Source organism: Anolis sagrei, chromosome X (assembly GCF_037176765.1).
Source record: "Anolis sagrei isolate rAnoSag1 chromosome X, rAnoSag1.mat, whole genome shotgun sequence".
Classification (NCBI taxonomy): domain Eukaryota; kingdom Metazoa; phylum Chordata; class Lepidosauria; order Squamata; family Dactyloidae; genus Anolis; species Anolis sagrei.
In genome coordinates this window covers 52683641-52699763 of record NC_090034.1, presented here as the reverse complement: position 1 = coordinate 52699763, position 16123 = coordinate 52683641, and the positions used below count along the sequence as shown (strand labels likewise).

Below are 16123 nucleotides of genomic sequence, written 5' to 3'. Positions count from 1 at the left end.
CACAAAAATTGGATCTAATGTACAAAAATGTCCAAAATAAATGTTGGAAATGTGAATCACAAGTGGGCACATTTTACCATGCATGGTGGACTTGCCCTAAAGTTAAACCATATTGGAAAATTATACAAGAATCATGTGACAAAAAATACTTAAAACGAAAGTGCAGATGAAACCAGAGTACTTCCTATTGGGACTAATAGACCAGGATTTAATACGTGATCAAAATAAGGATATTCTATTTACCTATCTTACCACAGCTGCAAGAATGGTACACACAAAGAAGTGGAAACAAAGTGACCTGGCAACAAAAAAAGAGTGGCTAAACAAAATCAAAGAAGTAAGAGATATGGATATATTGACTTTTGCTCTAAAAGAATCAAACGGAAGACCCATAAAGAAAACGGACTGGAAACTATTTGATGATTACATAGGAGAATCTAAGAGACAAAGTTGAGATAGAAGAGTAGAGGGGGGGGGGAGGATAAGAGGAGAATATAAAAGAATATGGAGAGAGGAGAAGAGAGAGCATCAAAGGAAGATACTCTACGTTAAACTGTGAAGGAGATTTGGAAGTCAATAAGACCCTCATCAGGGAACCCTCCCCCTTCCCCCTCCCCCTTTCCCCATTTTATTCCCTCCCAGGTGCCCCTGCTTCTACCTTGTATGTCAATCACCCTCCCCTTTACCCTCTTTTACCCGACACTTTCCTTTCACCCTCCCCATTCCCTAATGTTTTCTTTTTTTATGCAAATGAAACTTTATGTTCAATAAAAATCATTTTTGAAAAAGGAATTGTGGGAGTTGAAGTCCAAAACACTCGGATGGCTCAAGTTTGCCTATGCCTGATCTATCTCCTGATGCATTCCATGGTTAGAAAACGGTGCCCTCTAGTGCATTGCTTCTCAACCTGTGGGTCCCAGGGTGTTTTGGCCTACAACTCTCAGAAATCCCAGCCAGTTTACCAGCTGTTAGGATTTCTGGGAGTTGAAGGCCAAAACATCTGGGGACCCACAGGTTGAGAACCACTGTTCTAGTGGCTGAGTCAAGGTACTAAATATATCCTATATTCCAGATGCATTCCATGGTTAGAAAACACCGCTCTCTAGTGGTAGAACTCAGGTATTAAATGTATACTATACACTCATTGTTTAGAAAACAGTGCCTTCTAGTGGTCGATACCAGGTATTATACATTTGCACAGAAACAAATATATATCTATATTGTTTTTATTATTTTACTATGGGATGAACAGGAAAGAGAGGCAGACACCCCACTCCAAAGTCTGGCTCATAATATGGCAGGAAGTCTCCAATGTCACTGGCACATCCGTGAGGTCATTTCCTTCTGTTGAAAAGAAAAAACAGGCAAGGCGTTGGCAGTGGCCAAATGGAAAGAAAGTCAATAGCAAAACAGAGAGAAAACCTGAGGGGGAAATGGCAAGAAAGGCCCTAAGCCCAGCTCCTCGAGATATTTCCCAAACCATCCAGGAGACTCACCAGTGGCTCCAGCTCTTTGGTGTCGATGAGGCCGAACTCCTTGACGAAATGGAAGAAGTGCTTGTAGCAGGTGTTGACGTGGGCCTCGGAGCCCATCTGGGCAATGCGCTCGAAGTGGTGGATGTAGACGTGGACGAAGACACGGAACAGGCGGGAGAGGATCTTCTTTGCTGCCGGGAGGAAGCTCTTGGGGAACGGTGTCCCTGAGAGAGAAAGAGACACGAAGATGTGACAATCACATCAGTGACAATCACTGGGTTCTTTCCACAATGTGGATGCACCCCAGCTCATGGATTCCTAGGGGCTGGGAAGGGGCAACATGTTCGTAACAGTGGTCCATGGCAGGAGGAGAGAGTCCACCAAACGTTGGGAGGAACCTAAGAAGAGCACTGAACCATGGAATATGTATGACGGAGTCTCCACCTGAGACTGGATGGCCATCTAACCATTTATCCATCTAACTATCCATCTCTCCTACCAACTATCCACCCACCCATCTATTCATCCATCCATCTACCCATCTAACTATCTAGTGATGAATCCATCAATTCATCTAACCACCTATATCCATCTAGCCATCCACCTAACCATCTATCTATACATTCAACCATCCATATAATCACCTAACCATCCATTCATCCAACCATCTATACACCACCCACCCATCTATTCATCCATTCATCTATCTAACCATCTAATTATCTATCTATCCATTCATCTAACCATCTACACACATACATCTACCCATCTAACCATTTATACATCTTGCACCTATACATCTAACCATCCATCCTTCTAACCATTTATACATACAGGTATCCATCCATCTATTCATCCATCTAACCATCTATACATTCATCCATCCATATAATCATCTAACCATCCATCCATTCATATAACCATAGTTGCATCCATCCATCTGCTAACCACCCATCCATTGATCCATCGATCTAAATTATCTATCCAACCATTCATTTAACCATCTGCATACAAGCATCTAGCCATCTAACCATCTATCTATCCATCCATCCATCTAACCATCTATGCATCCATTCAAATATCCATCAAACTAACCATCTATAGGTTCTTGTTGGTTTTTACGGGCTATAGGGCCATGTTCTAGAGGCATTTCTAGAGGAGAAATGCCTCTAGAACATGGCCCTATAGCCCGAAAAAACCCACAAGAACCTAGTGAATCCAGCCTTGAAAGCTTTCGACAATACATTAACCATCTATACATTCATTCATCCGTCCATCCATATAATCATCTAACCATCCATCCAACTATCCATCCATTCATATAACAATCTATGCATGCATCCATCCATCTTCTAACCACCCATCCATTGATCCATCCATCTATTCATCCATCCATCCATCTAACCATCTAATTATCTATCCATCCATTCATCTAACTGTATACAGCCATCCATTTAGCCATCTAGCATCTATACATCTAACCATCCATCCATCTACCCAGCTATACATCCATCCAACTATCCATCCATCTAACCATCTATACATCCATCCATATAATCTTCTAACCATCCATATGTTCACATAACCATATATGCATCAATCCATCTTCTAAACATCCATCCATTGATCCATCCATCCATCAACCTGTCTCGATTCATTCATTCATCTAACCATCTACATCCATCTATCTAGCCATCTAACCATCTATCTATCCAACCATCTATGCATTCAACTATCCATCCATTTATATGACTATCTATATCCATCAATCCATCCATCTAACCAACTATCAATCTATTCATCTAACCATCTACATCCTTCAGTCTAGCCATCTGACCATGCATCCATCCATCCATCCATCCATCCCTGTAACCATTTATCGTGTGCTTCTATGATCTCCCAAAGTGGCCCCGCTGAAGGCCCTCCTCACCAACATTTGTTGGGAAGAGCTCCTCGTTGTTGATCTGGACCTCGATCCAGTCCATCAGGAGGCCCACATACTTGGGGGCCGAGAGGGCAATGGGCTTGCGGTGCTTCTCGTCCTGCCACCGGTACTCGTACTTTGGGCCACCGGACATGATGGGGCAGGACTGCTCCGTGCAGTGGTCGCTGACTGTCCCATAGATGAGGTTGACCCGGTTGAAGAAGTCCACCACATGGACGGCCACCCAGTCATTCAACTCTTCGCCCGGTGGCAGCTGGACTGCCAACTTCAGGTCCAGGCCAGCATTGAGCGAGGCCTGAGCCTTCTTGTGCAGTTCGAAACGCAGCGTCCCGGGTTCAAATTTCTTCTTGGGCCGGAAGGTCCGGTCCTTGCTGAAAACCTGCTTCAAGGGGTTGGACATTGGAGGCTGCAGAAGCTGCTGATCTAGCCAGGAAGGAGCCAAACGCTTCAGTCGGCCTCACAGATCGTTCCAATCTATACATATAATAAAAGTGAAATTGTGTATGTGTGTGACTGGGGTGCCCACTTACACAGGCTCCCACTTCCACAAATAGCTATAGCTCCCACTACTCAGAAGACACCCATGGCCCTCCCTCCAATGACATTGCAAGTTATAACAAGCGTCATAAACATATACAAGAGCCCTGCGGATGTCCTCCACAAACACCATGCTGCCCACCACCCAAGTGAAGGCTTTCATACGGGGACAACTTCCTCCTAGATTTTATGTGTTTCCTCCACCACAGACATCCCAGTGTTTCTGACTCTCTCCATTACTGTGGAATTTGCATGACCCCACACACTGCCTCTCCCTTAACCCTTTCCTATGGCACACAGCAAACAGAGGAATTGATCAGCACCTGAATATACTAGAGAAGTTTGAGGAGAATTCACCATGATTTATAGGAGTTGTAGGTTCTTATTAGATATTAGGTTCTGACCACTCCAAAAGCAAAATCCTAATAATGAGAAAATTCCACTGAAAAAAGGAAAGTAAATTGATTTTAAAATTAGAACCCCTGGCCCCATCTGGATTAGAGAAAGCAATTTAATTTCTTCTTTTTCCATAAGCCCTGTTCCATCTACAGTGCCCTTGAATGTTAGCGGTCTGTTCTTACATGTTCTCAAAGCTCATAACAACTTCAACCTTCGCTTTCAACCTTTCTGCCAATTACATTGTTGTTTTTCAGGTGAGTCAGTTCTGCAGACCTTTCCTCTAAGCCGGCATGTACATGCCACGTTTAGGATACAAATATTAATAATATTAATAGTAACATTAACAGAATGCTCTATTAACAAATAATGGTTAAATAGAACTATGAAATATGATCTATGATCAAATGATCTATGTTTAAATATTCTTGTTATGCTTTTATATTATGTGTTAATGTTTTTAGATGTTTTATGGTGTTTTTGGGCATAGAATTGTTGCCATTGTAAACCGCCCTGGGTCGCCTGGAGGCTGAGAAGGGCGGTATACAAATACAGTAAATAAATAAATAATAAATAATAATAAATGTATAGTTCACCTGCAATCTAAGAGCACCACTACAGCCAGAGCATATTATGAACCCAAACAATGATGGATCTGAACCAAACTTGGCATGCATACCTGATTAGCCTGGACATTTTGGAGTTGTAGGTACTGGGATGTATAGTTCACCTGCAATCAATGAGCACTCTGAACTCCACCAAAGATAGAATTGGACCAGACTTGGCACACAGAGCCCCCATGACCAGCAAAAAATACTGGAGGTCTTTGGGTAAAATTCACCTTGATTTCAGGTAGTTGTAGTTCAGAGAGCATTGTGAACTCAGTCCTCATCCATGTTCCTTTCACCACCTCAGACCTCCTGAATTGGAAAAGGAACATGGCTCCACTGTCCCAGGACCCATCAGCTATGGTAGAACTCTTTAGAACCATCTTCCTTACACATCGCCCAACTTGGGGGATGTGATGACCTTGCTGGCTTCTCTTCTCACCCAAGCAGAGAAGCACCACCTCCTGGCAGTAGCTCAGGCAGAGGTCATGAAGGCAGATGTGGATGATGGGAGGGATAGTGAGTTGGTTTTTCCCACCAAAGATGATCCTGACGGGGATTACAACACTGATGCTGGTCGGTTGGCATTGAAGGGTTTCCATTGTGCCATCTTGGTTGCTCTGCCCTTTGTCTATCCCTGTGCCTTGAACCTCTCCAAGTTCTATGACCTGCGCCAAGAGCCCACTGAGAGCCCCTCTGATTTCTATGACAGGCTTTGTCATACAGCTAAGCAGTGGACCAACATTGACCCCACTGACCCCCAATTCCAGCAAACATTGAACTCTTTGTTCATTGGAAGGTCATATAGGTACATCCGGCTCAAGCTACAGAAGCTGGAGGCAGGGATGGGATGCCCATCTCCCAGTTGATCAACATTGCCTTTAAAGTCTTCCACAACAGGGAGGACACAGCTGCCCAGAAGAAAGAGGACGATTGCAAGGTCCAGGCAGAGGTCCAGACCACCAGCATGATTGCTGCCTTGGCAGAGAGGGATCTGATTGACCCTAATCAAAACAGGCCAGCTTGGAGGGACCGGGGCCAAGGGGGGGTCGGGAGGGCAGAAGGAGGCTCGGTGTTTCCAGTGTGATGCCAAGGGGCATTTCAGGCGGGAGTGCCCTGAGCTCAGCAGGAGGGGGGCGCAGGGGAGGGTCATGTGACTAAGAAAGCAGATTGTCTTGGCCCCCAGTGACCCCATTGTGCCACTTAAGATTGGGAGAAAGACTGTAGACTTTCTCTTGGACTTTGGAGCTACCCACTCAGTGGTCACAGAGGGGTTCAGGGGAACTGAGCTGGGGAGCAGGAAGACTCAGGTAGTTGGGGTCTCAGGGAAAGAGGCAAGTAGGTCTTTTCTCAAGCCCATGTAGTGTGAGGTGGGAGGGAAGATTTTGTCTCAGGAGTTCCTCTACATGCCTGAATGTCCTGTTTCCCTCTTGGGCTGAGACATTCTATGTAAGATCCGGGCCCAGGTTGCCTTTGGGCCAGAGAAGATCATCTTGGCTGTCCCAGAGGAGGAAGGGTGGAGGGCACAAACGTTCTTGCTCCATCAGCCTAGCCCAGAGGTTGACTTGGTTCCCTTGACCATCCTGCAGCAAGTGGACCCCCAAGTTTGGGAAGATGGGGTCCCAGGGAGGGCCAAGAATGTCGCCCCAGTCACCATCACTCTCAAGCCAAATGTCACACCCCCTAGGATCCCCCAGTACAGGATTCCTCTAGAGGCCCGCAAGGGTCGCCTTGTTGGATGACCTCCGAAGAGAGCTTGAGAGGGGGAGTGTGACCCCCCTGCTGGTTCTCTTGGATATCTCAGCGGCTTTCGATACCATCGACCATGGTATCCTTCTGGGGGGCTTGCTGGGATGGGACTCGGGGGCACGGTTTTACTGTGGCTCCAGTCCTTCCTGGAGGGCCGTTCCCAGAGGGTGAAGCTGGGGGACTCCTGCTCGGACCCCTGGCCATTGACCTATGGGGTCCCGCAAGGTTCTGTTCTGTCCCCCATGCTATTTAACATCTACATGAAACCCCTGGGAGAGGTCATCCGGAGTTTTGGAGTACGGTGCCATCTCTATGCAGATGACACCCAACTCCACTACTCTTTTCCATCTGACTCCAAGGAAGCCCTGAGGATACTGGACCAGTGCCTGGCTGCTGTGGCGACCTGGATGAGGAAGAATAAGCTGAGGATCAATCCTGACAAGACAGAGGTCCTCCAGGTCAGTCGTTCGGCTGACCGGGGTATTGGGTGGCAACTTGTGCTGGATGGGGTTGCACTCCCCCTGAAATCACAGGTCCGCAGCTTGGGGGTCCTCCTAGACTCAGCGCTGACACTTGCTGCGTAGGTGTCGGCGGTGGCCAGGAGGGCCTTCGCACAGTTAAAACTTGTGCGCCAACTGCGACCTTACCTCGTGAAGGCTGACTTGACCACTGTGGTCCATGCCTTAGTTACCTCTAGATTGGATTACTGTAGTGCTCTCTACATGGGGCTACCCTTGAAGATGGCCCGGAAATTACAATTTGTCCAACGTTCAGCAGCCAGACTAATAACTGGGGCAACTTACAGGGAGCAGTCAACCTCCCTGTTTAAGGAGCTCCACTGGCTGCCATTTATTTTCCGGTCCCAATTCAAGGTGCAGGTTTTCACCTATAAAGCCCTAAACGATTTGGGACCACCTACCTTCGTGACCATATCTCTCTCCATGAACCATCTCGGGCCCTCCATTCTTCTGGGGAGGCCCTTCTTTTGCCCCCACCAGTCTCCCAGACTCACTTGGTGAGTACAAGGGAGACAGCCTTTTCCTCTGTGGCTCCCCGACTATGGAACTCACTCCCTGGAGAGATTATGAAAGCCCCTACCCTAGAAACCTTTAAAAAGAACTTCAAAACCTGGCTCTTCCGCTGCACATTTGATGAGTAGATCTACATCCTCATACTAGTGTTTAGTTTAATGGCTTTTGTTATTGGAGTGCATTCCCCCCATAGGAAAGTTTTGCTCCATGACCTCCACTAAAACGAGCTCTCCTCCGCAAATAATCTGTCTTTGTTTATCTCGTGTTTATCTCGCCTGAGTTTTTAATCTGTTTCTACCCAATTTTCTTTTATCCATTACATGTAGCTCGCCCATGTTACCGTGATTGTGTTTATTGTGTTTATTGTAATTTTATATTGCTATGTTGTCTTTTGTTTTATGTAATTGCATTATTATTGTTTATTACTTGTGTTTTCGGTTTTGTTTTATTTCATGTAATTGTTGTTTTGGGCTTGGCCTCATGTAAGCCGCACCGAGTCCCCATCGGGGAGATAGAGCGGGGTACAAATAAAGTTTATTATTATTATTATTATTATTATTATTATTATTATTAAAGATGGCCAAGGCCAGCTGCTGCTGACAGACCCCCTTACGTGTGAAGTGGCCCTCCGCCTCCACAAGATCACCCATTGGGGTAATGATGCCATGCTGGAGCACCTCAAGACTTTCTTCATTGGTCCTCGCATGGCCCAACAATTCATCAGGGCCTGTAGACGATGCCTCCTGTGTTTAAAGAACAATCCCAAGATCCAGAAGAGGCCAGAGGCTGGGCATCTTAAGGCAGGACTTCAACCAGGGCAGGTGTGGCAGGTGGACTTTGCTGAGCTACTCTCCAGTAAGAGGTACAAGTACCTGCTGGTATTTGTGGACTGTTACAGTGGGTGGCCGGAAGCCTTTGCCTGTCATACTTCCATGGCCAAGGAAGTCAGCCATGCCCTCCTCAATCACATCATCCCTTGGTTTGGATTGCCAGTCTGCAGTTCTTCAGACAACGGACCTTCTTTCATCTCCAAGACAACTCAGCAGGTCTCCCAGGCTCTACAGATCAAATGGGACTTACACACCAGCTGGCACCCAGAGGCGAGTGGGAAGGTCGATAGAATGAACCAAACCATCAAGAGACAGTTGGCTAAGATTTGTCAGCAGGCAAACTTGCCTTGGCCTGATGCCCTCCCACTCGCTCTCACTAGGGTTAGGGCTGCCCCTAGGGGTGGGTTGAAGCTGAACCCCTTTGAGATTCTCTATGGTAGACCTTTCCCTTCTTCACAGGTTCCTCTGAAGGCTGAACATCTACATGTGATTGGGTCCGATAGCATTAGAGATAGGCTATCTTCTCTTATTTCTACTCTCTCCTCTTTGAACAGGTATCTGCTATCCCATCTTCCTATCCCTATGGATGCTCCTGTCCATGACTTTTCCATCAGTGATTGGGTCTTCGTGTGGACGTGACGGCCAGAGCCTCTCTCAGAAAAGTGGGTCGGGCCTCATCAGATCCTCCTAACCCAGTGGTTCTCAATTTGGGGGTTGTGACCCCTCAGGGGGTCATTCGGCCATTTTCTGTGGGTCGTGAAGCCGCACTGGCTGGCCACACCCCCTCCAAAATGGCAGCCGACCCTCTGAGCCACTGGCACTCCCGCGCGCGAAACCATCCGCCCGTCCCTTGCCTCCTTCTGATGGGGGCTCTGTTTGCCAAGTTCAGTTAAATTCTGTATTTGTGGGGTTCAGAATGCTCATTAATTGCAGGAAGTACTGCAACTCCCACATGTCTGAATGTATTTCCCCCAAACCTCTGTGTTGTCTGTTGGTCATGGGAGTTATGCATTGCAAGCTGGGTGGGTTAAATTCTATATTTGTGGGGTTCAGAATGCTGATTGATTGTGGGAGGTACTGCAACTCCAGTAATTTCTGTTGGTTATGGGAGTTCTGTATGCCAAGCATCTTCAATTCCATTTTTGTTGGAGTTCAGAATGTTCTCTGATGGTAGAGGAATTATAAATCCCAGCAACTGCAACTCCCAAATATCAAGATCCATTTCCCCCAAACTCCACCATTGTTCAAATTTGGGCATATTGAGTATTCATGCCAAGTTTGGTCCAGATCCATAGTCATTTGGGTTCTCAGTGCTTTCCGGATGTAGGTGAACTACATCTCCCATAAATTACTGTCAATTCCTCCCAAACTCCTCCAGTATTTTCTGTTGGTCATGGGAGTTCTATGTGCCAAGTTTGGCCCAGGTCTGTAATTCGTGGGGGATCTCAGTGGTCTGTGGAAGTCAGAGCTGAATTGGTTGAAGGTACTGCAAATCCCGTCATTGTTTTTGTGATTAGTCACTATGCTTTAATTATGTTCAATTTGTAACAATGAAAATACATCCTGCATATTAGATATTTGCATTAGAATTCATAAGAGTAGCAAAATTATTTATGAAGTAGCAACGAAAATATGGTTGGGGGTCACCACAACACAAGGAACTTTATTTGGGGGTCACCGCATTAGAAAGGTTGAGAACCACTATGCTAACCACTTACACAGCAGCAAAGGTATCTGGCATCTGAGCTTGGGTCCATCATTCCAGGTTGAAGTGAGCCCCAGAGCCTGAGCCAGCTGAGGAAGAAGAGGGCGAGGATCAGTGGACTGTTGAGCCGGGAGAGGACCTGCGGCTGCTGTTCCAGAAAGTGCCACAGCAGGAACCCCCTCCCACGGACCAGTCTGACCCACCACCTTCTGAGGCCCCCAGGAAGAAGAGACGCGTGCACACGGCAGGAGACCCACTTCCAACCTTCCTACCTAATTTCAGCTTCCTCGCACCACGGGAAACCATTTTTCCATCACTTCTGGGTTTTTGACAGCTCCTTTGACAGCTGTCAAAAGTTTGCAACAGCTGATCAAGCCGGCCCGCTCTGAGAAACTTTCTGCTTTCGCTTTCTACTGAGCCTCATTCAACAGGAGCGTGCCCCAGCGGAGCTGTTCTTTTCAGCACCATTTTGAGACCGTGAGTCAATTTATTCATTTATTATTCCCTGAGCGGAGCTGTCCTCAGCACCACGCTATTTAATATGTTTTTCCTTGCCTTTTCCTGCCTAATGTTGCTGAGCCAGCATACAGGGGGAGCCCTGTGCTGTATGAGTGGCTCTCAACAAAAACTAACTTTTGGCAACAGTTGGCCTCTAGATGTTCTAAATGTTTCTGATTTCTGTTTATCAAGCGGGATCACTGCCACAGATCTGTTTTCCACATGTTTAATTGGGGTTCCAGAATCTCTGAAAGTTTTTAGAAATTATACTATTTTTCAGGCCATTCCCTCTAAGCCCATGTCTTACAGAGACCTCTCAGTTTGGGGAAGGGTTACTAGAGAGAAGGAGCCTGGCATGGTGGCTATCAGATTGGCCCACAGCCCCCATACACCCCACTGTTTTCAAATTCTTACTTGTGTGGGAAAGTGCCAAAAATTACCCAGGGACAATTCACTAAATTGCACTTCTGTAGAAATGCTGCCCTATATGAATGCCCATTTGGTTCTGCCCACAGGATGGTTTTTCCTGTGTGGGCAGACAGCCTATAGTTATCTACCAGCCAATTCATCCTTGGGGAATTGTGCTCTGGGAAGGGTGTCACTTTTCTTGCCCTCCAAAAATGATCTGGAGCTGGCACACTCCTTGGGTCATGGGGCAAGGTCCATTCAATCCATGGACCCAAATTGTGATCCCTCTGTGGTCCTAAGGAGCATTCCTCAATTTGTGGCAGCTGGCATGAATTACAGGGCCATTAAACATCTGGCCTGTACTCTGGTCAAGAACATCAATTTCACCTCACAAACCTTAGGCTCAGTGGCTACTGAAATGCATGAGCTGAGAGATGCTGTCTTAGATAATCGTGCTGCCATTGATTTCTTGCTGTTGAAGAATCATTATGGCTGTGAGAGTGTGTGCCACATGTGCTGTTTCAACCTAACTGACCAGACCCCTGTAGTCCACAAAGCCATAGAGGGCATGAAAAACTTAGCAGCAGGAATTCAGGAAACCTCTGGCTTTGATCTTAGCTTTTTGACAGATTGGCTTCCTTCCTTAGATTGGCCAAAGAAAGGCTTTCTGATCTTTCTGGGGATCATCCTTTCTCCTTTTGAGCTGCTGCTGGTCACACATTCCCACTCTGTTCAAAATTTGTCAGAAAGGGACACGTTCAAATCCATCTCAGCAGATGCCCCTGATGCCACTGGCTGGGTACAATGTTCTGGTGGAAACTTTAAGTAGACGGAGTCTACGTCAGTTTCCGAGGGGGGAAATGAGGTTGGATCATCAAATAGCTATAGCTCCCACTACTCAGAAGACACTCATGGCCCTCCCTCCAATGACATTGCAAGTTATAACAAGCACCATAAACATATACAAGAGCCCTGCGGATGTCCTCCACAAACGCCATGCTGCCCATCACCCAAGTGAAGGCTTTCATACGGGGACAACTTCCTCCTAGATTTTATGTGTTTCCTCCACTACAGACATCCCAGTGTTTCTGACTCTCTCCATTGGTGTGGAATTTGCATGACCCCACACACTGCCTCTCCCTTAACCCTTTCCTATGGCACACAGCAAACAGAGGAATTGATCAGCACCTGAACATACTAGAGAGGTTTGGGGAGAATTCACCATGATTTATAGGAGTTGTAGGCTCTTATTAGATATTAGGTTCTGACCACTCCAAAAGCAAAATCCTAATAATGAGAAAATTCCAATGAAAAAAGGAAAGTAAATTGATTTTAAAATTAGAACCCCTGGCCCCATCTGGATTAGAGAAAGCAATTTAATTTCTTCTTTTTCCATAAGCCCTGTTCCATCTACAGTGCCCTTGAATGTTAGCGGTCTGTTCTTACATGTTCTCAAAGCTCATAACAACTTCAGCCTTCGCTTTCAACCTTTCTGCCAATGACATTGTTGTTTTTCAGGTGAGTCAGTTCTGCAGACCTTTCCTCTAAGCCGGCATGTACATGCCACGTTTAGGATACAAATATTAATAATATTAATAGTAACATTAACAGAATGCTCTATTAACAAATAATGGTTAAATAGAACTATGAAATATGATCTATGATCAAATGATATATGTTTAAATATTCTTCTTATGGTTTTGTATTATGTGTTAATGTTTTTAAATGTTTTATGGTGTTTTGGGGCATAGAATTATTGCCATTGTAAACCGCCCTGGGTCGCCCGAATAATAATAAATGTATAGTTCACCTGCAATCTAAGAGCATCACTACAGCCAGAGCATATTATGAACCCAAACAATGATGGATCTGAACCAAACTTGGCATGCATACCTGATATGCTCACATTTGAATACTGTTGGGTTTTGTGAGGAATTAGCCTGGACATTTTGGAGTTGTAGGTCCTGGGAAGTATAGTTCACCTGCAATCAATGAGCACTCTGAACTCCACCAAAGATGGAATTGGACCAAACTTGGCACACAGAGTCCCCATGACCAGCAAAAAATACTGGAGGTCTTTGGGGAAAATTCACCTTGATTTCGGGGAGTTGCAGTTCAGAGAGCATTGTGAACTCAAACACAGGATCTTGAACAAACTTGGGACACACATACCTGGTATGTTGAAAATTGATTACTGGAAGGGTTTGGGGGGAACTGACCTTCCTTTCTGGGATTTGTAGTTCACCCACAACCAGAGAAACGATGACCTCCACCGATGATGGACCTGGACTAAACTTGGCACACAGAATCCACATGACCAACTCAAGCTTCTGGAAGGGTTTGAGGGGACTGACTCGCCATAGTGGGAGTTATAGTTTACCCTACAACATGAGAGCACACCGAACCCCACCCATGATGCATCTAGAGCAAACTTGCCCAACATAACAAACTTTAAGTACTGATGGAGTTTCTCGGGGTTAACCTGGCATGATGTGAGTTGTAGCTCACCCACAACCTTATGCATTTTGTACAATTTTAAAAATGACTTTTTCAAATAACCCGGGCAATACCAGTTACCCAAGCTAGTCTGTGAATAAACAGATAGATTAATGCAGTTTGGTACCACTTTAAATGCCTGGCTCGATTCAGTTGGAGTTACTTGTCTAATTTAGTCATCAAGGCAAGAGCAACAATGTTTTGCACTTACTAAGAAGCGACTCAGTGGAAAACCACATCCGATGAAGACATTTCTGGTTAAAGGGAGGAAATGACACACACAGAAAGAAAGAAAAAAAGAAAGAGCAACTTTAAAAAACATATTTTAAATATATATATGTTTTGAATATTTTGAATAGTTTAAATTACTTCTTTCAAATATAACATTTAAGTATTTATTTGGGGTGTTTTCACATACTCATTTAAAATGTATATCTTAAGCATGCATATATATATATATATATATATATATATCAAAACTTTTATTATAAGTACATTTAAATAAGTATTATATATACATATTGTAAATATGTATTTTGACTAATTTCTTATATTTTTAAATAATTATCTGAAGTATATATAATTTAAAGAATTATTTTTGGGATTTTTGAATACTTATTTCAAAAGTATATTTAAAATAACTTTTAAAAATATATATTAAAATATTGATTTTATATACTAAAATAATTATTTTTATATATTGAAATAATTATTTTTATAAATTATATTAAAGTAATTATCCTAAAATATATAATAATATTAATAATTTAATATTATTATTAATTTTAATTATTATTATTTTAATATACATTTTATATATATACACAGTATGCATTTTAAGTAAGTATTTAAAATACACAAATAGTTATTTAAAATATATATTAAATATAATTATTTAATATATTTAGTTAGAATTTATTAAATAAAATATTTTACATGGACCTTGTCGACTGGAGGATTTCTATATTATATTAATATTCTATATTATATTAAAATATCAATGTAATATTAATGTTCAAGTCTGCCTCCCTCTCTGCCCCTTCCATCCCAAATGCCATTCATCCAATTAAAAAAAATAAGTTGATCAATCAATAAATCAATATCTCCCACCTTTCATTTCATCTCAATGGAGGCATCAGCTTTGCAAGTGTCTCTCTCAAAGAGGAAGCAGAGAAAATGCACAAACAAAAAAAGAAACCTAGTCTTTTAAGGAAATCCGCCTCATCAAATGCAGCTGGAGCCTCCTTTTAAGGAAGGGACCTCCTGCTTCTGCCAAAAAAGGAAGGCACCATCTGATCCCTCCTGACAGATGGCCATCGAGTCTCATAGACATTATCAGGTCCATGGAGAGAAATAGGGCTGTAGGATATTATTTATTGTGTCAGAAGTGAATTGAGGGTACAGTTGTGATGTATTTAAAAACACAAGGTTAAAACTTGGCATTATACTCAATGTCCTTTGACCAGTATTAGGCCATTTGGAGTGCCTCTGGTGTGGTTGCAAGAAGGTCCTCCATTGTTACTTACTTAGGCGATCCCTTGTAGTCCGAGGATTATGGTCCTCCAAGGTTGGTGTCCTGGCGGCGGGTCTGTAGGTGACTGTGGAGCCCTATTCTTGATCTGTATCTTCTCCCACAGTGAGGGCATCGGTTTCCAGGTGGAAGGCGGTCCCGGTCGGGGTTGGCTTGATGCACCTTCCTCTTGGCACATTTCTCTCTTTCGCCCTCCATACGTGCCTCTTCAAATTCTACAGCACTGCTGGTCACAGCCGACCTCCAGCAAGAGTGCTAGAGGGCCAGGACTTCCCAGTTCTCAGTGTCTATGGCAGTGTTTCTAAGGTTGGCTTTGAGCCCATCTTTAAATCTCTTTTCCTGCCCACCAACATTCTGTTTTCCGTTCTTGAATTCGGAGTAGACCAACTGCTTTGGGAGATGGTGGTCGGCAGGGGCGGCTCAACCCATTACGCGAAGTAAGCATTTGCAGTATAGTTGATTTTCCCAGGGGCGCTCTTGAGGTGCTCTTGGGGGAAAATAGACCTTGACATATGCGAGTTGTAGTTACTGGGATGTATAGTTCACCTATAATCAAAGAGCATTGTGAACTCCACCAATGATGGAATTGAACCAAATATGGCACACAGAACTCCCACAACGAACAGAAAATATATTTCAGTGATTGGTTGGGTGGGGGGGATACTGTTTGCTTACCGTTGAAAATTACCTAGGGCCACCTCTGGTGGTTGGGCATCCGGACAACATGGCCAATCCAGCGGAGTTGATGGCGGAGGACCATCGCTTCAATGCTGGTGGTCTTTGCTTCTTCCAGCACAATGACATTTGTGTGCTTGTCTTCCCAAGAGATTTGCAGGATTTTTTGGAGGCAGCGCTGATGGAACTGTTCCAGGAGTTGCATGTGATATCTGTAGACAGTCCACATTTCGCAGGCA

General features: G+C 44.4%; 1 protein-coding gene across 3 annotated transcripts; it reads right to left on the bottom strand.

Moving 5' to 3' along the window:
• Positions 1 to 1210: 1210 nt before the first annotated feature.
• Positions 1211 to 14880, bottom strand: MOB3A (MOB kinase activator 3A). Of its 3 annotated transcripts, XM_060783996.2 has the most exons (5): positions 14789 to 14879; positions 13890 to 13932; positions 3406 to 3894; positions 1497 to 1699; positions 1211 to 1344 (listed from the first exon to the last, which is right to left on the bottom strand). In XM_060783996.2, the coding sequence occupies exons 3-5, from the start codon at positions 3818 to 3820 to the stop codon at positions 1315 to 1317; spliced, it is 648 nt and encodes a 215-aa protein (XP_060639979.1). In that variant the 5' UTR covers positions 3821 to 3894; positions 13890 to 13932; positions 14789 to 14879; the 3' UTR covers positions 1211 to 1314. The 3 variants fall into 3 exon arrangements, with proteins under 3 accessions (XP_060639979.1, XP_060639980.1, XP_067329516.1); XM_060783997.2 differs by lacking the exon at positions 13890 to 13932 and having other exon boundaries at positions 14789 to 14880; XM_067473415.1 differs by lacking the exons at positions 13890 to 13932; positions 14789 to 14879 and adding an exon at positions 10290 to 10351.
• Between the last annotated feature and the right edge of the window lie 1243 nt (positions 14881 to 16123).